At 36.0% G+C, this 25,686-nt stretch overlaps 2 protein-coding genes across 2 annotated transcripts in view; both read left to right on the top strand.

Annotated features, from left to right (window-relative positions):
* The first annotated feature begins 1,733 nt into the window (after positions 1 to 1,733).
* Positions 1,734 to 3,193, top strand: LOC110022625 (protein ALP1-like). The gene has a single exon (XM_020721671.1). It carries the CDS (start codon positions 1,891 to 1,893, stop codon positions 3,145 to 3,147), a length of 1,257 nt encoding a protein of 418 aa, XP_020577330.1. The 5' UTR covers positions 1,734 to 1,890; the 3' UTR covers positions 3,148 to 3,193.
* A 21,982-nt stretch (positions 3,194 to 25,175) lies between these two features.
* LOC110022580 (DEAD-box ATP-dependent RNA helicase 42) overlaps positions 25,176 to 25,686 on the top strand; it is a 6,132-nt gene continuing 5,621 nt past the window's right edge. The window contains exon 1 of the mRNA XM_020721611.1: positions 25,176 to 25,668. Coding sequence (XP_020577270.1) covers positions 25,285 to 25,668 — 384 coding nt within the window. The 5' untranslated portion in view covers positions 25,176 to 25,284. The remainder of the gene's footprint in view (positions 25,669 to 25,686) is intronic.

Below are 25,686 nucleotides of genomic sequence, written 5' to 3'. Positions count from 1 at the left end.
TGGCATTTATGGGGATTGAACACCCTATAAGAGTATGTAAAGTTCCTCCAACTTAATTCCTTTTTCATAATACCGCTACAGATGAAAGTAGCAGTGATAATAGTTTTGCTCGAGTTGATAGGTTGAAGGATGAGGCGCAATCTTTACGATCCAACATGAGACCATTCATGCATCAGATGCAGATAAATTATCCACCACCTGATGGATCAAATTAGATATGCGTGATCGATTATGTTATACAATTTTATTTACTATAAGATTGAATAATTGTGTAATTATTAATTATGGGGATGCAACAATAATTCTCCTGACTTGAGACTATGGAAGGAAGACATTTGTACATAGCTATCACTTTATTATTGTGCACTTTATATTTTGTAGTCTTGGTTGCTTGTGCTTAAACCAATGAATCAGTTATTAAGGCATCCTTAGTTTATTTATATTAATGTTATATCGTTTTACTAGTTTAGATTCTTATCTCGTATATTTTCTATCAAATATCATATAAATAGTACGACACCTTCTGCAAATTTTTTTTCATGGAAGAATTTTTGGTAAATCACAATTCTTGAAGAGACATGTTTGTGAGAATCTACATAAAAATTGACATTATAGTATTCTTTATTTATTATCTTTAATGATTTGGGTTCATGAGTTTTAATGTATTGTATTAGTGGGTTTTATTTATTTTTAATGAGTAGTATGAAAGCTCTGGATTTGGTTGGAGTTCGACAACTTATGTAATTTATGAATGAGGTAGAATTACTAACTTCTATCAATTTATAGATGAGTCCCAGAATAGTCATGGTCCATACGGTAGGTTGAACGGACATTCCTCTCATTTGGGCAGGAGTGACCGCTTCTAACAGATACCCTGGAAGACGATCGTCTAGACTGATTTATAATCATGTTTTGCGAAACAATAACAAATATAATAATCAAATGATTCTCTTAAGCATGCATTAACAATTTACAAAGGAATGCTCGAGTGAAAATCACCTCCAAATATTCTAGAAAAGTACTATACTTTTCTTCCATCTTCACGACGAACACCAATACTTTTCTTCTTTTATGTTGTGGGCAACAAGACGATATTGAAGCATAAACCCTAAAGCTTCACTATTCTTCTCTTCGACTTCGGTAGGGTCTAAGAATAAAAATGATACCCTCAGTTCAACAAAAAATTATTCCCGTACGGATCGGACACCGCAAGCAAGATGCGTGCGGTGTCCGATCCTGACCGTAAATCAGGATGTATTTCGATGGACCCTACATAATTTTTTTTTAAAAAAAAATTGGAATAATCATGATCGTAAATCACCGTGATCTACGATCATGATCGGACACTGCATGCGTATTCAATAATTTCTCCAGTCCAACAAGCCAATCCTTTCAATAACTTGAAAAAATTAAAATCCCATTTTCATAGTCATGCCGAAAAGCACGCAAACTTCTAAGCCGCGAACCCGGTCCAGCTGAGGTGGGGCCCTTTTTCCAGCCGCGTCACCCGATACGCCCTCGGCTCCACGTGTCTTCCCTACCTGACCCCACCCTTTAGTTTCCGCACGCCCCTCATGCCTACATGAAACTCACACTTCCTCATCATCCACCATTCGCTCCCAACTTATAGTACCATCAAGCTCCTTCCTCATCAAGCCACGTCACTTTCATTCCTCGTGTCCCGCGGTGAATAGAATATTACAAAAAATACGCCGCCGCGTGAGCCGCGGTTTCCCTTCCCGCCGGAACCTTCTTCCCTACGCCGCAACCGCGTTTCTCCGTCCCAACTCCCTCCCACTTCCCATAACCTATATAAATCTCCCAAGCCGCCATTTTTCCTCAACACCCATCACCTCCTCCACCTCCCAACTTCCCCTCTCATCTCCCCGAATGCTCATGAACTCCGGATTCCCGCCAGCCCCCGCCGGCGTGGCCCCTCTCGACGACCTCGACTTCTACCTCTCCTTCCTCCCAGACGATTTCCTCCCCCCACAAATGCCTCCTGCCAAGAAACCCCGCCTCGCTGCGTCCGACGACTCTGCGTCCGACGACTCAACCAAACCTCCCCCTCCCCATCCCCGCCGCCTATGGGTCAAGGAACGCTCCCGCGCTTGGTGGGATCAATGCAACCGTCCCGACTTCCCCGAATCCGATTTTCGTTCTGCATTTCGCATGAGCCGGGCCACCTTCGACATGATCTGCGAAGAGCTCGGCTCCGCGGTTGCTAAAGAGGACACGATGCTCCGCGCCGCAATCCCCGTTCGTCAGCGCGTGGCGGTCTGCATCTGGCGGCTCGCAACAGGGGAACCCCTCCGGCTTGTCTCGAAGCGCTTCGGCCTCGGCATCTCTACCTGCCATAAACTTGTCCTGGAGGTTTGCACGGCAATCAAATCCGTTCTCATGCCCAAATTCCTCCGCTGGCCGGACGACCACGCCGCCCTTGCCGCCTCCCGCAGTAAATTCAAATCAGTTTCAGGAATCCCCAACATTGTTGGGGCCATGTACACGACTCATATCCCCATCATCGCTCCGAAAGATAACGTCGCGTCTTACTTCAATCGGCGGCACACGGAGAGGAATCAGAAGACGTCTTACTCGATCAGCGTGCAGGGGGTGGTGAATCCAGATCGTGTATTTACGGATGTCTGTATTGGCTGGCCGGGATCCATGTCGGATGAACAGGTTCTGGAAAAATCGGCTCTTTATCAATTGGCGGCGCAGTGTGGGACTCTGAAACAAGATTGGGTGGTTGGGGGAGAAAGCTATCCGCTTTTGGATTGGTTGATGGTGCCCTACTCGCAGAAGAACTTGACGTGGGCTCATCATGTTTTTAATGAGAGGATTGCAGAGGCGCAGAAGGTGGGGAAAGAGGCGTTTGCGAGGCTAAAAGGGAGGTGGGGATGCTTGCAGAAGAGAACAGAGGTGAAGTTGCAGGATTTGCCGGTCATGCTTGGGGCTTGCTGCGTTCTGCATAATATATGTGAGATGAGAGGGGAGGAGTTGGGGCTGGTGGAGATGGGATACGAGCTTTTCGACGATGAGATGTCGCCGGAGAATGGGCTGCGTTCTTCGACGGCGATGGCGGCGAGGGATAATCTGGCACATAATTTGTTGCATAGTGGATTTGGGGGGACGAGTCTTGTGTAGTTTTGATTAACTTGTTTCTAATTAATCCTCTGTTGTAAGATGAGGTAGATTGAAATTAGTTTTTGGTTAACTTTTTGGTCATGTATGCAGATTGACAGAACTGTTTGAAAGGCTATATGCTTTTAAAAGCCTTTTTTGACTTCCCCTAAATTCAAACCTTGTTCTAAACATCTATCGGACCTAATGTGAAGAGGATTAGTTATATTTTTTGATGATCAAATTTATATTTTCATAAATAGATAACTATATATAATGCCACTTCTAAGAAAATACAGAGTCTGAGTTCAGCTGAGCTGAAATATGACAAATTTGAATTCAGAAAATAATGGCAAAATAGATTAAAAAAAGAAAGGCAATTGATCTCTTTGCTTTGTTAAATGATATAGACAGAGTAAGAAGTGCAGCAAGTCTGGTTTATTAACAAATAGTCTTTATCTAAGTATGAAATGTTCTGCTGACCAATTGGGTTGACCGGAAATGCTCCGTTGACCATGTAGGTGAGGCCATTCACAATTAGAAAACTATCACCCCACATAGGCAGGAACGGTGTGAAAATGCTGATTTTAGCTGTTTGGAAATCTCGTTTTTAAAAAAGTTGTTAAAAACTCAATTTATCCAAGCGGAATTGCATGTGTTTTAAAAACGCAACGCACCGGTGGTTTCTAAATTTGAATTTCATTTTTATGGCATTTATGTTTTAATATTCATTTATCATAAATAAAATAATAATTGCTACTCTTTGATTGCCAATGATAAGTTCAACTTGTTGCTTGGAAGTTTCTAGCTGCCTATTTCATTTTTTTTTCGCCAAATAAATTATTATTATTTTATTTGCTTAGATAATATTTTTTTAATAATTATAATAATTCAATAAGTTTGGTCTTAAAATACGATTTATTTTCACAAGGAATTTCAAAAAAGTACTAAGAAATTATGTCTAAATAAAGATGCCTACGTATCGAAGAAATGTTGACTTTTGGGTCAACCAAAGCGCAAGTAAATTTAGGCCTAGAAACTTTAATTAGCATCGTACGGGCTAAAGCTGTTCACTTAAGATACAGCTTTATTACCAATCTCGTTGGAATATATTATTTTTAATTTATCTTTATAATATACATTTTTCACGCTTTCTCTCTCTCTCTCTCATTTCTCTCCCTCACTCAATCATCTCTCATTGGTTCAATGCTCCATTCCTTGGACAAGATCTACCGCACATATTTGAGTTCAACATTTTAAAAGGTGTGGTGTGTGTGGATCGTGTTGTAAACATGAAGACGAGCTAACACCAAGAGTAAACTCTTCAGAGACACACTCCTAGCAAAGACCACTCAAGAGGAACTTGCACAAAAGTGGATCTATTCCTTTACTCCTCATCACGGACAATTTCTTAGAAACTTCATCTCTTTATTTGTATTTTCCCATAGATCTCGTGAAAACAGAGACAACCTATACTTTCAATCCCATCGCCTCACAAGCATCCATCTCACGTCACCTCATAGCAGCTATGAAACTCTTCCCCTCACAAACTTACCAAGCCTCCTCAAACTCCCCATGCTTCTTCCTTCCATGCAACACGTGCTTTCACCTCTAACCAAGACCTTCACATCCTCTCCCAAAGCACTCTCTCTCTCTCTCTCTCTCTCTCTCTCTTCCCCTCTCCCTCCCTCTCTCTCTTTTCTTCACTCACTCCACACCGCTATTCTTCTCTAACAACAAACTCCATTTTCACGTCTCTCTTCTAATGCAAGTGGAGCTCTCACACCCGCCAGCCCCCGACCTGACTGCGTTTCGCCGATTGGACCTCATATCACTAACCGCACTTCATCCCGCCGACGGGACTACATGACGCTGACCATACCACATTTTGACTAGACTCCATTTCGTCAACCAACCGAACATAGGAGATTTACAAACATAACACTCAATTCCTATATATTTTTATATTATCATACCCGTCGATCATTTCTTATATATTTTCATAATGCAAAACTCTTTTTTCCTCGACAAATCATCGTACGATCGGATGTCGCGATGATCGTTTTTCCAAATCCATTTAATCACTCTACCTCTCTCTCAAACTAACGCCTGACAAAGCCTATTATAAAATGTTACATGTCAGCCACTAACACCCTCCAATCGACCGCAACTCTTGTCACCTCCGACCAATGGTCAACGTCAGTGATAATCACAATAATGTAAGTCCCGGTAATGATACCAGGAACCTAATCTACTCCCTAACAAATTAATTAAATTCTTAAAATTATATATTACTACTTACTGAGGTTTCTCACACAAATATATGTATCATTTGAGTAATATAGGACTCAATTTAGTCTGGAATGTCGATCCCACTTGGAAGTGAGGTAATTAATCCCTTAGACAATGTTCTAGTCTACTACTTTCAGGTCCTAGTTCAGTAGTTTGGAATATCCATAAAGGTGATTTTTCTATCAGCTTCTTCTAAATTACTATTATAAGTCTAAGTTAAACCTACTAGATCAATTGGTTTGATGAAATTCAAGATTGATAATTTCTCTTGCGAATGACTAAGTTGATTGTAGGATCAATTAATAAGAATTGTTACTATTGTAATGACAAATATGAGCATAACTCTTGTTTACCCTCTTCTGAGTACGTACAGAAGTTTGGTTAACCTAGTTTTAATTCCGTAAACCTTGATTGAACCAATCAAAGCCATTTACCTATCCATTTGCATTGCTCCATACTACTTCACCATAGCCTATCGAACAATATGAATACTCTAGTTGTTCTTCCACTTCTCTTCCGAATTTTAATGGATCACAATTAATTTTAACAAATCATATGGCCAATACGAAATGTAAACGAAGCCCTGAAGAATACTCATCACATTATATTATAAAAACCAATTTCAAAGCAATAAATATCCTACACATTCTACCTAATCTTCACAGGAGAAAAGTACAGGAATTCTAGTCACAAAACAAGTTTAACACAGCATAAAACTTCATTAAATCAAAGCAAATCCACCAAATATGTGTTTACAACTGAGACAAGTCAATAAAGAACTCAATACTTAAAATTTTCTCTATCAAAAAAGAGATGCAGATCCATCCGACAAAGCCTTCTACTGTTCCTTGCAATGTTGATACAAATCCTTTACAGAATGCACTCAAATCTCCTCTCGAATCTATCAAAAAAAGGTAAAAATCTATAATCCCTAATCCTAATTACGACCTCTTAGCGTTCCTGGAGAATTTCAGGATTTGAAAATGCCAAAAAGTCCTTTTCAATCTTTGGCATGTGTTAAATGACCCTGAAGTCGTGCTGAAACTGCACTGGAAGTTGGCAGTGCCTTAGCTCCCAGTCTGTGGCGCCTATGCGCCACTTTCTTAATTTGTTGGGAGAACTCTGGCACCCAGGCTCCTAGAATTTGGAGCCAAGGAGCTATGGAGCAACACCTTGGCGCCCAAAAGGTGGTGCTTAGGTGCTAGTTTGCTGGTAACACCCTTTTTGCACCATTTGCCTCTGTTTTGCTCCGTTTCAGTTCCAATTCATTCCAAATATTTTATATGTTATACCTGCAAGATAAACATAAAAATATCTTTTTTTAAAGTGTAATTTCATTAAAAAATAAAGTGCTAAAGATAAAGAAGATTAAGCATGTTGAAAGACATATTAACCATCCATCTCCTAATCGATCACCGCAGGTCCTACCAACCTTGCCTCTGTTGCTCGATACTGCCTCAACAATCAAACTTCTTCCTACAAAGCATGCCCTCCTACTCTCTCGGACACATGATGATAACGATCATCTTAATTCCACCTGTCTACTGCAACCTGTCAACTACCTTTCCGTCGTCGATCTCAAGCAGCATGCCTCAGTCGCATTCTCTATCCTCAGATAGGAGACTGATCCCTCTAGAATTCTCATAATCTGCCACTCTACATCTATCTCTCCAGATCACCACCTCGACCGAGTGGTTTTTTCTATCATCGTCTCCTCTCTTTTTTTAGCTACCTGACCGCTTCGGCCGACTACTCTGTTCCAACCTAAAGATTAAGTCATAATCACAAAAACAACGTGTCTTTGGAGTGATGCTAACATGGTGCCAACTATCGGTTCCCTAGTACACTGCAAAGGGAACCGTCGATTGGGTGTTGAAGGGTTGGATGACCCGGAACTTGTGGCTTGCCTCTGAATTCGTGGAAGTTGCTAGAACAAAGGCGATCATGGAAAAGTAGGGTGTAAAGCAGCAGAGGCTGAAGCTCCCTCCTAAAACATTAATCTTATTAAAGGTAATTTTATAAAGGGTCAGCTCCCTAGTGTTATTGCCGCAGCGACGACCGACACCAGTAGTGCTAAGTTTGTTGCTTCTTGGTCAAAAACCTCAGTCGTAGTCCAAAACACCATAACAAGTGAAGTTGTTATTATTGCTCGATCTCATTTAGTTGATGCAGGGAAATGTCAAGGCAAGAAAACTGCCTCTGTTGAAACTTTTGAAGGATTCAGAGGACCAAGCACCTCTTTGCCTTAGACTGATCAGCCGATCGACTCACCTCAGGCTGATTTGGAACCACTCTCTCCTAGTTTGCTTGATTTGTGGGTAGCTAACCCATCTTTCGTCAACCTGTCTAAGAAAACCAATTCTACCCTTGAAAAGGAAGAACCCACATCATGTTACAAGCTTTTGTCATCCCCCGAGAAAGAGACCACCCATCGATAAGGGAAGCAATTAATGGAAGAGTTGGACATCCATCCTCCCCCTTCACTTAAAAGAAAAAGGTAGTCCTTCAAATAGCTCCCGGCAAAGGGAGGATGGGAAAGGTTATGGGTTGGCTCTAACCGACGTTTTAACTTGTTGGATACCTCGAAGGTTTAACAATTATGAAGAGACTTTGGGGATCCCACCAGCATGGTGAAATTACTCTGGTCAAACAACTTCAATAAGGCCTTAAAGGAAATGAGCCACCAGGAGTTCTTATAACACTCGACCCAATTTTATTAGGGGTTGGCATTGGATGGTGCGGATAAGTCCTTGGCTTATGCCCAAATCATAGTAGTTTCACTAGAAGTTGATCTTCAAAGGGCCCATGATGATAGAGAGCTCCTCCAACTTAAACTCGACAATTTTGTTGCAGAAACAAAGGATTATCTCGAAATACTAGATATCCTGATGGAGAAGAACAAAGAGCTAAAGGAGAAGGTTGCCTCATCTGTTTCGAATGAAGAACATGTGGTTGAATTGGCTAAGAGATTTTGGCAAGGCATTGAATTTATTCACCATAAACTAGTCGACGCCAAGTTTTTCAAGCCAGACGAGTTCACAACCCTCATCCCTAACAAGGCAAAAGATTTTTAAGAGGAGGAGACTGAAGAAAGCTCTAGCGGTGAGGATCAATCGACAATTTGCTAAAGCCTAAAATTTTTTGTAATTTTATTTTCATGTAATTAATTGAATTAAAAATAAAAAACTTGTAATTCTCATTTGTGTACATAAAAATATTTCGTCCAATTTCTTTTCATCATATTTCTTTCAAATTGCTTGTGATATCATTTATCGATCGATCGTTTTCTCATCTCAAGAGTGAGTCTATCACAGTTTACCAACTGATGTAGATTGATTGCCTCCCATCATGATCGCTCGATCAAATTATCACCCCTCAGAGAGACCCACATCTGCGGTGATGTTTCTAATATAACACAGATCTCGGCTTTGGTAAATTTTAAATCACCCCCAGAGCTAAATATTGAACTCTAATGGAGTATTTTGTATATTGGTCGTTCTCAGCTTTTAATATTGATCAATTAATCTACATCGATCGATCAATAATTTTTAAAATTGAACAATTATTTTGTATTTCAATTGATTTTTGAAATTGATTAATTGTTTAGTATTTTGATCAAACATTTATCAAGAGCCTTATTGGACGTTGACCCTACTACATTCAATTGATCGGTTTTCCATCCCAGTCTGGTTTACTTCTTACACTAGGTGCAGATCTTGGCATTGCATGTGTGGGTAACCTCCAAAACTTGTTTCTGGATGATTTACATTACTCTTACGTGGATCTTGTCGCTAGTGTGCAGAGAACCATTTCTAAAAACTAATCTTATCGAGTTTAGAGGCAAGAATTTGCCACTCAAAGGCTAAGAGTTATTGATTGGTCTACCAACATTACAATAAATAGCTTTCTATGCATACCTTTTCACTCAATGCACAAGAGTTCCCCGAGCATTGAAATTAACTATTATCATGCCTCACGTGTTCCCTGAGTATCAAAGGGACCTGAGTTTATCGTTAAAACAAAATTAGTTGATTCCACATTTCATTGCATTGATAAACAATAATGTACAAGTTATTAGTAAAGACATTTTTTTTAAAATGTACAAGAAAATTTTCTACGGAAAAAATTTCTTTAAGTAATCTCCGCTTTATTTTTTATTGAGTTCTTTCCCAACGTAAGTTTTCAGGTTGTAAACCCTCGGAGATATTTGTTGACCTCCTTTAGAATCTGCTCCTTCGGCACTATCGACTCGGCCAAAGTCCTGGCGGACGATTTAATATTCTGTTGTACAAGTTGAGAAGTCGAACTGACGTTCAATCGATGGCAAGCAACATCGATCAAAATCCCAAGCATCTCTGCTACTATCCAAACAAAGACATTTTTATACTCACAAAGGGTTTAGATCAGTAAATTTATGTACCTTCATCGAAGCTTTCACTGATGAGAAAAAGTTTATCAGGTTCTCCTTCCTTAGACGCTAGTACTTCAAGGATGGACTCATTAGTCTCAAGGTTCTCTTCCCTTTATATTAAAATGTCGAGTGGTTCGTGATCGACCCTGGTGACCACTCAAAGGTAGTAGCTCCTTGACTGCTTCAAGTTGCCCCGTATTGTGATAATCTCTCCGTCGCCAGGAAACTTCACCTCCACATGGTAAGTCAAATTCATCGTCTAGTAGTTGGTCAGCAACAACTAATCGATTATAGTGTTGTAAGTTAAAGGGAACTCAACCACAAAAAAAATCCTCCATGTTGGTGTATTGCTTCTCTCTCTTGCCCCATGAGACACGCACATAAATGACATCCGAATGATTCCTTCCTTTCATTAGAGAAACTGGACAGTGTACTAATAGGTGCTACAAATTGACCAGTTTTCAATCTAATTTTATCGAACAACATTTTGAAAAGAATGTTCACTAAACTTCCGATGTTGACCAAGGTACTACCCAACTAGTAGTTTTTTATTAACACAATAACAACAATCGCGTCGTTGTAGGAACTCCCCCGAAGATAGTCAGAATGACTCTATCAATATGAACTTTGTTAACTCTGATTAGTTCGTTCAACAGCTCCTTCACTATGGCATTTCCTTGTTGTCGTGTCTATCCTCCAACAGTGACAAACTTCTTGAGATTTTCTCCTTGATCAGTTCCTTCACCAAGTCTCGGAGATGAAGACACTCCTCCGTGTCATGCCAATGATCATGACAGTAATCACAATATTTGTTCGAGTTTTGGAGCATAAGTCCGACCTTCATTGGAGGGTCTTTCTCAAAATACTCCTTGTTTTGTATGGTTATAACAAACTCAGCAATCGAAATGTTCAGCAGAGTTAAACCTGTATCTTCCGATACACGTGCGACCGTTTGGAATATTGAGACAGTCGCTGGTCAGAATATCAATTCTGACCCTAATTGTCATTGTTGTTGCCTCGATTGTCCCAAGACCGTTGGTTGTTGCTATGACACAGCTGGCTGTAGGGATTTTGGTTATCCCCCGACTTCTTTCCTTCGTTTCGAGCCTTCCTCTTCTTTGACTGATGTTCGATTGATTCTAGTTTGGCACTGGACTTACATGTAGCCTCATCATCATAGATATGATTGTTGGTTTTCTTCAATGGTTCGAGGAAAGACTTTGGTTCGAGCAGATTCGAGTCATACTTAAATCGCACGTCAATAACTCCTTGTGTCATATCAATCTGAGCAAGTAGAGGTTGTAACTTCTTTATCTCTAGCATTTCCTTCTGGAATCAGATGATATAAGACCACATGCTCTCGTTCTCTTCCTGCTTTATGTAAAGCAGAGCCTAAGACTTCTTACTCGACTTTTGTATATTGGTGAAATACACCACAACGAGTTTCTTGAACTCACTGAAGGTTAGAATAATACCAACTGGCAGATTGAGAAACCACCTAAGAGTTGACTCATTTAGTCTTATAAAGAAAAGGCGACACTTCATCGTGTCGTTAATCTGCAATACTCCAACTGATGATTCGAAACTTCAACCGCCTAGGCTTCCACTCATGGCCTCTCAATTTCTTTGAGATTTGTGTTCGCATTTTTGTAGTATACATTCACCCTTTTTTTTAACCACTATAAAATTTTCATCCGGCGATCGCAACTATTATTATATTTGTTAACAATATTGAGACATTCCAGCTCTTTTAATTGCTACTATTAATCTGTACCAATTTTGAATACAACAATACACTACGAGTTCGCTTCTCAAGTGGTTGAAAAATTACAGCTAAAAGTATTGCATCTAAATAGTAACCAGCAGGGCATCGAATACTCATCATATTTAATGAAAATAAAATGTATTCTCAAGATGTTATGAGAGCCTGAAAAAATATGATAACTATTTGAAATATCAATTAAGACTATCACAATAACTAACTTTTCTTATACGTGCTACATACCTCGGCCTGTTGGTTGGCATCCTCGGCGTAAGACCCCTCAGGTCGTGGCTTTGAATCCCCTTCAACATAGTTGACCTTAAAGAGGTGATACACGAATTGTTAGACTCATTATGAGTGATTCGAGGCTCGTATAATAACCTCTGGCTATTTCTTTTATAAAAAAAAAAAAAAAATTTGGGACCTCTTCAAAGACAAAACGTTAACAAAAGCAATGTAACATGCAACACCGAAGTCTAAACTAAATATTATTTCAATGGAACAACGTGTCATCTCGATGTAAGCTATAAAAATATTTCTCCTTTTGTACATAATGAACCATGCACATGTCGGCTGGCTTTACATGGGAACTATTTACAAGCCTGGCATAGACTGATTCTCACATATCACATGACAAAATTCATATGTATTTACATATTTAATACTTAAAATTTGATATTTATATTTATAATTTTTTTATATTAATAATTTTTACATAAAAATGATAATCATTTTCTTTATGTGTTGCAAAAAAAATTGAAGTGTTATATATTTAAATATAAAAAGTTAAAGGTTAGATATATAAATATATAAGAAATATGTGATATGTATGTAAATGAGTCATGATAATAATATAATCATTTTAGTTTACCATTGTTGAACGATTCGTAGATCACTGCGGTACGCTACACCTTGTTTGGTGTATAATAAACAAAAGGCAGTTCAGACTTTTAAGGGCTGTCTTAATTGACTTCTATTGTAGCAGATAACAATAAAGTAAAGCCACAATGAATTTGCCAAAGGTTTGAGTCAAAGTGAATCTCAATACAATGCACGGACAAGTTAATAGCTGTACGGTATACATTTTGTGAGTAATTTTGAAAAGATTGCATGACATAATTATTTATTGAATTATTTTTAAAAAAAATTAAATTTTATATGTTTTTTAAGTTTATTTTACAAAAAAAATACTTAAATATGGTATGTTAAGAGGGTTAATTTAATAAAGAGTGAGAGAAGAGATGCAGAGCACTTCCTATGTGAATTTTAATAATCTAATGTGAATAATCCTATGCCAAATATATTACCTTATATATTTTTGTGCCGGAAAAAGTTTATGTTGTCATCCATATTCGAAGAAAGGGTAATGTTCCCGACTGTTTATATGCAATAATATAACAATGTATGCAATTATATTCTTCACTTATCTTTCCTACTTTGCAAAAACACCAAAAATTTGATCCTAAAGAAAATAAAAATTCTACTTTTTAATTTATATATATATATATATATTGAGATACTACACAAGTATACATATCGTTATCAAATTATATAGGACATTTTGATTAAGCTCCTAATATCGAACCCACAATGATTGTTCACAATATGCACTATTAAGTAACAAACTTCTATTTCAAAAAAATAATTATTTAAACTAAAAATATTATCACAGTAATTAAAGTTCAATTCTTTTTTGTATTTTTGATATTTTGACAATATAATAACAACTTCTAAAGATAACTTGAGTTTTTGTAAGATAAGAAACACTGAATATGAAATATATTTTTCCTTATCATGAATCAGTATTAAGTATAGAAATTTTGTGATGGAAGTATGCAAAATTGTGTTATGTCAAGTATGAGCAATATTATTCTTTAACTTAGTAGAGATGCTATAAAAAACATCAGCTAATTTAAAGTTTGAATAGCTCTGAAGACCGGCTAGGCAGGGAATATACCAGCTCTCACTCTACAGTTCCCTCGATTCCTTCCACTTGGGGGCTAACATCGCGTATCAAAATCTAAAACAATAAATCGAGTTGGGGGTTTTAACCTATCACTTTAAAGTCCTCTAACTCTACACGCTTCAAAGATTATTTCCCTATTTATTTGCACTCAATCATATGAATTACATTCTCATCCATACAATCTCATGTGAATATTTCCAATTATTGACTGAGACAATATCATCCTGGTTCTTACATGTTCTCACAATAAATTTTAAGATCTTGATGGGTCAAATCAAGAAGTAAATGAAGTACTTGGAGTTAAATCTTCATAATTTCTTCAAACATTAAAGATCAATACTCTCAATGGTAAATTAATATTAGGATATGATCATGGAATATAAGTACTCTCAATGGTAAATTAATAGAATTAGTTGATATTATGATTCATAGGAAAATTAATATCTTATGTATTCAAACTAAGTGGGTTGGAGAAAAGGCTAAGGAGATTAATAATTTAGGTTTTAAACTTTGGTATTCTAGTAAGAGTCGCACTACAAATGGTGTAGGTGTAATTATATATAAGAGTTTGAAAGATAATGTTGTAAAAATTAATAGAGTTGGAGATAGAATTATAACCCTTAAGATTATCATTGATACTATGATTTTTCGTATTATAAGCGCTTGTACTCCTCAAGTAGGTTTAGATATAGTGTCTAAAAATAAATTTTGGAATGAGTTAGAAGGCTTAATACAAATGATTCCTCTTAGAAAAAAAATTTTTATTGGAGGAGATTTAAATTGACATGTCGGTAGAGTGGTAGAAGACTTCAGAAATACTGATGGTGGCTATGGTTTTGGAGTAACTAATGAAGAAGGTAGAGTTATTTTAGATTTTGCTTTAGCGTATGATTTTGTTATTACTAATACTTTATTCAAGAAAAGAGATGAACATCTTATTACTTAAAAGAGTGGTTCTAATAAAACACAAATTGATCATTTTCTTTTGAGAAGAAGAGATTGTCGCGATTGTAAAGATTGTAAGGTCATTCCAAGTGAAAATTTAAGTACCCAACATCGTTTATTAGTTCTAGATTTTAAGATTAAGAGTTGTAAAATAAAAAATACTAGGACTCATCATTGAAGAAGCAAATGTGATGTGGGATAAAGTATCAAACGCTATTAAACATGTAGCAAAAGATGTTCTTGGAGAATCAAAAGAAAAAATTTTTATAAATAAAAATAGTTGGTGGTGAAATAATAATGTGCAAGAAAAGATAAAATATAAAAAGTTATGTTATAAAAATTGGTTTAAATGTAAAAGCTTAGAGAACTGGGAAAAATATCAAACAACCCGCAGGGAGTCTAAAAGAACAATTTGTGACGCTAAAAATTCTGCTTTCAATGATCCTTATAATAAATTAGATACAAAAGATGGTGAAAAATATATTTATAAACTGGCCAAACAAAGAGAAAAGAAAAGTAAAGATTTAGCTCAAGTAAAGTGTATTAAAGATGAAAATCAAAAAGTACTCAAAAAAATCAAAAAGTACTTTTCTTAGAAAAAGATATTCAACATAGGTGAGTGAGTTACTTTGATAAAATTTTTAATGAAACTTCTAAAAATACGATCGACCTTAGTGATCTTAATATCGTGAATAATAATAAAACGTTTCATTTTTACCTTTGCATTAGTAAAAAAGAAGTTGAGGAGGCTTTAGAGAAAACCAAGGGTGGAAAGTTTGTAGGACCTGATGACATCCCAATTGAAGTGTGGAAATATTTGAGAGATTTGGGAGTTTCTTGGCTTACTAAACTCTTTAATATTATTTTAAAAGCTAAAATGATGCTTGAAGAGTGGAGGAAGAGCATTTTGGTCCCCGTATTAAAGAATAGGAGGACGCACAAGAGTGTGCAAATTATAGAGGAATTAAGTTGATGTGTCATACTTTAAAATTATGGGAGAGGATAATTGAACATAGATTAACATGAGATATAAAGGTTTCTTATAATCAGTTTGGATTCATGTCGGACAAGACAACTTTAGAAGTTATACATATATTGAGAGATTTGATGTAGAAGTACAGAGAATAAAGAGAATTTACATATGATTTTTGTTTATTTAGAAAAAGCTTACGATAGAGTTTCAAGAGAAGTCCATTGGAGAGTGTAGTAGAAGACAGGTGTTGATGTGACTTGCATTCAATTCATTAAGGAAATGTATACTAGATTTTTTACTTGTGTTCGAACAAAAGGTTTGACCAAGTATTTTCCTATTGTACTTAGATTACATTAGGGATCAGCTTTAAGCACATATCTTTTTGCTTTAGTTATGGATGATCTTACTGGACATCTACAGGAGGATGTACCTTGGTGTATGCTTTTTGCTGATGATATCCTTCTTGTGGATAAAATGAGAGAAAAAACCCAGGAAAAACTTGAATTATGGAGGGCTAAATTAGAGTCTAAAGGTCTTCATTTAAGTAGAATTAAAACTAAATACATTGAATTTAATTTTGGTAGTAATAGCTCTAGTGACAGAAGTGTGACTTTGGGTGATCAAATTATTAAAAGGTGTGAACGATTTAGATATCTTGGGTCCATTGTTCAAAGCGATGGTGATATAGATGAGGATGTTAATAGATGTAGGATGTTAATAGTAGAATTCAAGTTGGTTGGTTGAAGTGGAGGAATGCTTCGGGCCTTTTGTGTGTAGAAAATTACCACTTAGATTGAAAGGAAAATTTTATAAGAAGGTGGTGAGACCTACAATGCTATATGGCTCTGAATGTTGGCCTTTCAAAGAGAAGCATAATAATAATTTATGTGTTGCCGAGATGAGAATGATTAGGTGGATGAGCGGTTTTACACTTACAGACAAAATGTGAAATGAATATATCTGTGATAGGGTTTTTCTAGCATCAGTGAAGGACAAAATTAGAGAGAGTCGTCTTAGATGGTTTGGTCACATTAAACGTCGACCATTTGATGATCCGATTAGCCTCTAACTCTACACTCTTCAACGATTATTTCCTTATTTATTTGCACTCAATCATATGAATTACATTCTCATCCATACAATCTCATGTGATTCTTTCCAATGGTTGACTGAGACAATGACATCCCGGTTCTTACATGTTCTCACAACAAATTTTGACATCTCGATGGGCCAAATCAAGAAGTACATGGAGTTAAATCATCACAACTTCTTCCAACATTAAAGATCAATACTCTCCACAACTTCCATCTAATAATTTATTTACTTATCATTTTAAGGAAAAAGATAAAGAAAACTACTCAGAATTCATAGAGAAAACAAAATCACATTTTAGTTTAAAAGTAGAAATCATTGTCAAACCAGAAGTCTCGATTAAAACCGAAAGCATGCAGTAACAAAAAGATAGAAACTTATCTCAAATCCTCCATCAAACTTTTGAAGTTCTTTTGAATCTCTTCTCTTCTTACAACACTCTTAACTCTCAAAAACTAAAAATTAAAACTAAAATAAAGATAGATATTGACGTCCTTTAGTCCCTCCCATAAATCACAGCAAAGAAGAATCTAAAAGAAACACTTGATGAGACTCGAAGCAACCCCTTAAAAAGTCCCAAGCCTCTGTTTTTATAGTTTTCCAAGAGGTGTTTTGGTATCTCTTCAAAATGTGGCTAAATTCTATGTATTCTTCAAAGGATGTCTCATTTCACAAGTATTTTAACCATATTTTCGTTTCTAGTGGTTATAACCACCATTTTTAGCTAATAGGTGTCTCAAATGTCCCTTCAAAATTTTTCAAAATGAATTAATCTGTCAAGTAACTGTCACTGGTGCTTAAGCGCGGGGCCTCTGGCGCTTAGGCATGATCTTCTCTATTTCACGGGCGCTTAAGTGACGAATCTGTCGCTTAGGCCCCAAAATACTTTACACCATTTTTTCATTTTTGCTCCATATTTGATAATTTTTCACTCCTTTTGCCTTTATTCACCCTTTTTAGCTGCACCTGAAGAGAAAACACACAGATACCTTCCATTAAAGCGCAATATCTCAAAAATAAGTATAAAAATTCGTACAAAAATACTATATATTTTAGGTGTATCACGTAAAAATACTACCTCCAGCGCCTCATCGCTATGTTGGAAATTTTATCATTAACTTTTCTTTTCTGAGAACAAAGCACTACAATGTCAACCAATATTATCATAGTGCCAAGGAAGAGCATTGCAATGTTAGCCTGCAAAGCACCAAGATGTTATCGAAGCAAGAGCAAGGATCCAGAAGATTGAGAGCGAAGTGCCTCAGCACTGGTACCCTAATGCTACAGCACTACAAGCTCTGCATTGTGGTGCGGCAAGTTGACCAAGCTAGTTATTCACTTTGAATTTCAAATTGGAAAGGGGGAATGATAGTTAGGAGGGCTGACAAGATTCAAAAGGGTGTAGATGAGGCATTTAGTGTGTGAAGTTTAGGAGTATCTTGTGTGAGGAGTTTGTGAGTGTGTGGTGAGCTGAAGAGATCAAATGTGACTGCAGGGCGAAAGGAAGGGGGCAAGGAAAGAGATTTAGAGAGCTTTTTATAACAAACTTGGGATTGCAATCAAGGATTCAAAGCACTTTAATCTTTTACTTTTTATTATATTTTCATTATAAACTCTTTTGATTATTAATTTGAATGAAAATGCTTTATTTCAATTAATGTTTATTCATGATTGACAAAGTGAGCTCTTCTTCGAATTTGTGAATTTCCTTTTTAAATTTCTATAATTATGAATTTAAGTTGAGATTTTATTGTACTTACTTGTTTACTACTTCTCCAACTTCAACTAGCAATGTATAATGGCCTTACACTTGTTTAAATCTTTTGGGAATTGGAGTTATAGGCCAAATTATATTTTTCATATGGAGAATGGTAACTAAGGTTTAAAAGAATGAATATATATCAACTAAACCTTAGTAATACAAAGAAAAATGAGATTAAACAAGTTTTGAACCACTTAATGAATAATCATATAGCAATTTAAACTTTTAAAATTTAGGTTTTATTTGTCGATAAAAATTCGAAATAATTTTTGCTTTCGATTGACAATATGACTGTTTCAACCTTGTAATTTGAAAATAATGAATCCATAATTTCACAAAGCCTAAGAATTATGTTTAATTGAGCAATTTTCTTTTAGCAATTAACATTATAATAAAAAATTTTAGTGATTTGAATTGGAATTTGGGTTTTTGAAAACTAATATTTACTTTTCTAAATAATTGTTTACATCAATCCTCATAGGGATGATGTTAGACTCGATTAACTATTACTTGAATGAAATGCACACTTGTGTGAATCATGCATTAGCCGAATCAAGTTCTAGGCATCCTTTTCATTGTGAATTTGATTTCATAAGCTAATATTAGTGAAATAAGCCATTTTTTATTTCAACTTTTCTATGTTTTATGTTGTTTATGCTTGATTTGATTTATAACATGTTCAAATTGTTATGTCATTTTATTTTGTTAAACAAGTGTAGCTTATTCTATTTTATTTAAAGTAATTTACTAAATTTTATGCTAATGTGGGGCACTATCACCAGTGTTGCGATGTTTTAGAGTTTTTCATGTTTAATTCATGCTAGATTAGTAGTTATTTAGTTAATCTATATAAGTGTTTTTATATTTGTTAGTCATTATTATTATTTATTGTTGATGCACATCAAACTTAATCGTGTATTGTTACTTGTGTTTGACTGAACTTAGTGATTTGGAATCATTTGAGCCAAAGATTGAAAAGCTGCTAAAAACTTAGAAATTTCAGAAAGATGAAAACAACTTAGGAGTCATGGAAAACTCATCAATAGAGAATGATTAATCGAGATTAATTAAGACTTTTGCCAATCCTTTAGTAGAGCACATACATAAAAGCATAAGTAGACTGATCATTCAGGATAATAACTTGTCAAACATATAATTATTCAGATGATTCAATATATTTAATTTGGGGATTTTCTAGTATATTGAATCATCTGAATTGAATATTACACATACAAGTTAAAATCAGTAATGTACTAGAATTTAGGGATTTTTTAGTATATTACAATCTATTCAACTTCTCCTTTATGATTTGAATATTACACATACAAGTACTTATGAATGATTAAATATACATCTATCTTATACTTTAAGGATTACAAAGTTCTAAATCCTCGATGAAAGTTTCCTCACAAGTCCCCTTTATCTTTAAGAGAAAAGAAATTACGGCTAACTCAAACTAACTGAAATCACCACATTTCAACCTCTTTCTTGCTTTCTTGAAATTAAAACCACTTTTAAAATCCATGAATGAGTATAAGAGAGGAAAGGAAAACTTCAAGTTCTACAAAAAAGCCAGAAGAAACCCTCCCTAAATACCAAATATAATTCTAAAGCGATATTAGAATTTCCATCTACTTCATGATACTGTAGTACAAATCCATCACATGAATATAAATTCTCATATAAATGTCTTTTCAAAGTCAAGAATCCCTTTAGAACAGTCGAAGAGAATAAGAACTTACTTCCAGAAAGTATAAAGAAAACCTCGAAGCAGTATTGAAGTTTTCAAATCATAAGAGTGAATCACTAGCGAACTGATGAATCAATCTCAACCTCTAGAAAGGAATGAAGAAACAAAACCAAGCAAGACTTCTCAAAATCTCTCGAGTGAAAAAACCAACACCCCAAATCTTTCCCTCAAAGGGATATTTATAGGCGAAGATGAGAGAATGGCTCGCCGGCGGTGAGCATCGAGGTGGTGAGGAGAAACACCCGAAAAGAATGAAAAAGCCCCAAAGTCAAGAGTAGGAAGGTTACTAGATTCTTTTGGGCGAGAAAATCAGTTAGAGAATGGTTATCGGCAAAGCAACCCGCAGTGAAAGTTGGTTAAGGCCGACGAGGAAAGAGATGACCGGAGAATCGGAAGGAAGCTTCGAGATTCGGTCAAGAGAAGAGAGGGGGAGGAAATGGTTCAGCTAGGGCAAGAAAGGTGGGGAAAAGAAAGGAAAGAGCGTGAGATTATATTTCTCCCCTCTTCTTTTTTTTTAATAAAATTTACTAAAAAAATATTATTTTATTCAAAATTTATGAATTCATACACAACTTAACTTGATTCGAAACCCTATCAATATATATGTCCTTTCCAGCCAAAATCGGCATTTCAGACGCATTGGAGCGGTCTGTTTCGTCATCTGGGATCACCCAGACAATTTCATCGAATATCGTGCCAATCTAACTTTAATTTGCGCGTGTTGCGGTTAAAGAAGATATTTTGGTCCATTCGGAGCCGTTTAACGAGTATATCATTGACCGGTCCTCACATAAGCAACAAACGAAGTCAAGTAAACTATTCGCGACAAAAATTCAAACATTACACACGCCATGGGATCCACCTACGTCTTTCAAATTCCTATAAGAACTCAACAAGAGCTTCAATATGTCTGCTTTAATTGACTCAACTGGACGTCAAGAATTAGAAACCGTCCATATGAAACTTCAAGGAGCGAAGAAATAGCTTGAATTTCTAAATATTGGAAGTCCTGATCTAGTCCTTTGAGGAGAGTCAAAAATAGAAAAATCCTGAGGCTAGATTCTTGGGTATCTAAAGAAAAGGAAAGGAAAACCTCAAAATTGAGGTCAACATGCAGTAATTATACTTGATTGTTAATAGATTTTGAAGAATTTTATGGTTGAAGTTAGAATTTTCATAACATCCAATTGAAAGAAGGTTTTCTTACTATTTTCAGTACCAAGTATCTTTCTTTTTCAATTTAAACTTTATAATTATTAGAAAGTTCATTCGAAAACCTGCAACATTTTAAACTAAATTTAAAAGTAGTAAACTGGTAATTAAATTTATTGAAATATAACTCATTCCTCGAACGATCAACGCTTGGACTCAAAATCCATTTTACTACTTGATTGACACATATGTTTTATGATTAATATGTGTGCCACCATATTGTGGATCAAGTTTGTTTGCATCAATTTTTATGTCACATGTGTAGGGTATCCACTTGGATGACTCAGGATGACTTGGTATTCAATCATACCATCCTGAATCTCAAGATATAAATCTGGACCTCCTCGTGTGTTCATGAGCACATAATCAGGATCGGTACAGAATTTTGCCCTAACCGGGTAAATTCATTGTGAGATGGGTCTGGCTTTGGCTCGAGACATGTTTAACATTCATCTCAATTTTTAGAAACCTTGCCCCATCAATCTGGACTCGTTGATGGTCAACTGGAGTCACAAAGCTCGCCTACAAACACTACCGGGTGAGAATTAGGGTTACTGACCACTTTGTGTTGCTCGGAGATGATCGCTATATGGAGGGTTTATTCCAATGTTACAACATATCAATGGACGTTCTTTGATGGCAAGAGATCATTTCTCATCTATTTAGGACCTTCCAAGGCCAAGGGAACTTGCCCGAGACCTCCGCCACGCTCCAAGTACCTAACTGTATTTTTGATGGTGTGACCACGCCAAGTTCTGTCGTGGTGATGCCAAAATAGCCTATTTTCGTGCTCAAGATGGAGATCACATCATAATTGATAAAAACTTTTTTTTTTAGGCCCATCGTGGGTCTGAAGGGCCCATCGATGCACATACCCCTGGGCTGCTCCAACACTAGGGCTGACCTGTCGAACTGACTTAACAAACTGGCTCGCGTAATTGATTTACCTATTCCACCTGATGAACTGACCAATAGGGCTTATCAGTCTAGTTACCTCATCAACGGTCCTTTTAATTATAAGAATGCAAAAGTTAAGACCGAAATCAAAGATTAACATATGCCACATCCACATTAATGAATCACCCGGCACACACGTCGCAATCTTCTCAATCAGACACCATGAACATATTTTGTATGATATGGCTTGTATTATAATATTTTATTAAACATCTGTAAAAGGGGAGGGGAGCCGCTTCATGCCTTTTCGTGTGACCTCAAATCATGATTCTCATAGGACCTCCATGCGTCCTCCTTTCATTAGATCACCTTTACTGCTCCGCCAAAGGAAGATTAGAAAACAAAATACAAAATTCAAGCCGAAAGAGCTCATCCTTCCTCTTCATTTAACTTCCTTACACAAGTCTCTCCCCATTTATGTGAACCCAAGAACGATATAGGACCTGATTGCCTAGAAGTATTCGACATAAAATATTCTTCTTGAAGCCTAGAGCTTACTGCAATGAGAATCTACCCTTTTCTTATGAGTGCATTGTATTTTTGATACTTTATCCAAACTAGTCATTTTACTTTCCAAGCATATAACTTGTTTTTCTTTATTTTTTAAACCTTTTTTTTAGATGTGCCAAGTCAGCCTTTAACTTGATCCCATTAACTGTTATTGATTCTTAGTGTGGAAGAAGTCGTACATTTAGGGAAGAAATGTGTTGAACTACATAGAACTCTTGTGATCAAGTTTGAGAAATGATTGTAATGATCGATCAAATCGAGTGCTTGATAACTATCTTCAAATATGGTGAGTATTGAATGCATGTTAAGAATCAATTTAGAAGAAAATATGGCAGGAATACAAACTTTAAAAGATAAAAAATAAAAAGTCTCGGATTTGAGAAATATAAGGGCAACATTTGGTTTCCCCGGTCTCCAACAAAGCCCCTCTAATGTTGTTAAAATCAGAGTGGGGTGTGATCAACTCATTATATTAGGGCACATCGGCTTTTGACGGAATATGGATGGAAGAGAGATATGTTATTCAGGGAGTAAGTGAGTCAAGTTGGTTCGTGAGTCAGCACGAGCTTGGCTCGATAAGTGGCTCGTGAACTTAGCTTGATGAGCCAACAAGCCAAGCTTAAATTATTCGGACTCGACTCGTTAGTTAATGAGCTGACTTGCTTGAAATGTATTAAAATAAAATATAGTCAAAATATATTAAATTTGAAGACTTTTTCTTTAAAGTATTAAAAATATTTAAAAAATAATATGATGCATTTTATATTTAGTGATTTCTATTATTTCTCTCATAATTGTTCATTGTATTTGTAATTTTATTATAACACTATCTTAAATTAATATTATTTTCTCTTTTTTTTATAATAATCACTAGAAATTTATTAAATTAATTAAAATTAATATATAATTTAAATTTTTTATTAATTAATCATTGTACAATTATATATTAATTTATCTAATTATAATTAATTTCAATAAAAATATTTAATTAATTAATTAGTGCTAATCAATTAAATTAATAAAAATATATAAATATTTATGAATTTTTTATTAAAATTTAAGTATTGAATATAAAATTACATAAGGACTGAGTGGTATTTATGTAGATCTTCCCATGTTAAAATCTGTTCCCTAGCCTGTCACAAAATTTTAATGCGTGTCTAACTCACATATCTTACGGTGACAATAAAAAAATAATGAATTTCTTATTAAAATCATTTGAAACGTGCGAAACAAACAGTGAGGCGGCTTTTTGAAAATACCGTCCGCACTTATAAGCTGCCCCAAACGGGCCCTAAGAATGACTCGAGCTCGACTCGACTTATTTACACCCCTAGATGCTATAGCTTCTAACATAAGTAAAAATTTTGAGCTTGGTGAGATGGACGAAACTGGGGAGAGGGAGGTGGGACATGCCAATGAGGGAGATAGCACAAGATTTTTTTAATTATTACATAAGATTTCTAATGGTAATTTGTAAAATTAAAATTACTAATGTGAGCAAGATTTTCAAAATCAGGCCGGGCCAGCCGATTCTACCAGTTCAATCATGAACCGATTTGTGGTCAGGTTTGATCATCTAATTGAACCGCTTCATCATCAAAAAGCTTCAAATCATCTCAAGCCGTCGGTTCGATAGGTGAACTGGCGAACCGGTTTCGATTTATGAGAATCGGGTGAAGATAAAACTTTGATTTCCCCTGTTTTAACATGTGACGCTTATTAATTTCTTACAATATTTGATTTCCCAAATAGTGTGGCATATTGAATTTTCCTATGTTTTTATTTCCCGGGATCTCAAGCTTTCTCTGTCGTGAAGATAGTACAAAATCATATTACCATTCATTAGAAATTTAAAAGATAGTAATGTAATCAAGGATCGTATTTTCTGTTTGGACTTCTGACGTAACTCTATGTGCCACGAAGGTTATTCCTGAATAATTTTCAGGTTATTTCTGGTTTATTTTCAATAATCTCGAACTAACACAAAATAAAGACCGCGTGTTATTTCTGAGTTATTTCAGGATTATGGAAAATAACTCAGAAATAACTTAAAAATAACTCAGGAATAACCTCCGCGACACGTAGTGCTACGTCAGGAGTCCACACAGAAAAATTAGGTGTAACCAAGACGATATAATAACTTGTAAGTATTTAAAAAAAATTAATAGATAAAATTTTAATTTTCATTCTTATTTGCTTATGATAGATTAATTTAAAATATAAATGATAAGTTACTATTCATAAAAAATGTAATTTTATAATTCATTGTAAGGAAAGGATTTTAATTAAATTTTTATTTTTTTAGCTTTTGTTTTACAGTTAAATCAAAATTTTAAATTTTATAATTCTGATTTAATTTGATAATCTGAGTTATATAAATAAAAAGTTTCGCGTGTCTAAGAACTCCTAAAATAAAACCGGTGCAATGGCTTCGTCCATTGGGCTAGTCTGTTCGTTCCCAGGTGCTTCTTCGCTTCTTCTTTTACGATTCATTTTTCTAGGGTTTTCGGGGCCGGAGCATCTCGGATGGGGGAAGTGGAGAACATCAAGCAGAGATCGAGCAAGGAGAGTGCGAAGGAGGTTTCAGAAAGGGGAGATAGGGATAGAGAGCGGCGACGGGAAAAGGAGAAAACAAGGGATCGTGATTCTGCGAGAAGCGACCGGGATCGGGAGAGTCAGCGTTTGGAGAAGGAAAAGATTGAAGATGAGAAGTACCGGGAAAGAAGAGACAGGGATTCACGCCATCAGGATCGGGAACGGAAGTCCAGAGATCGTGAGAAGGAGAAGGAGAGAGATCGCGAGAAGGAGAAGGAGAGAGATCGAGAAGATAGGGATAGGGATAGAGACAGAGAGAGGGAAAAGGAGAGAGCAAGCGAGCGGGATGAAAGGGAGGAAAGGGAGAAGGATAGAGCGAGAAGGAGGGAAAGA

The sequence above is a fragment of the Phalaenopsis equestris genome, unplaced genomic scaffold, assembly GCF_001263595.1.
Source record: "Phalaenopsis equestris unplaced genomic scaffold, ASM126359v1 Scaffold000198, whole genome shotgun sequence".
NCBI lineage: Eukaryota > Viridiplantae > Streptophyta > Magnoliopsida > Asparagales > Orchidaceae > Phalaenopsis > Phalaenopsis equestris.
The sequence above is the reverse complement of the archived record's forward strand: the minus strand, read 5'-3'. Positions and strand labels throughout refer to the sequence as shown.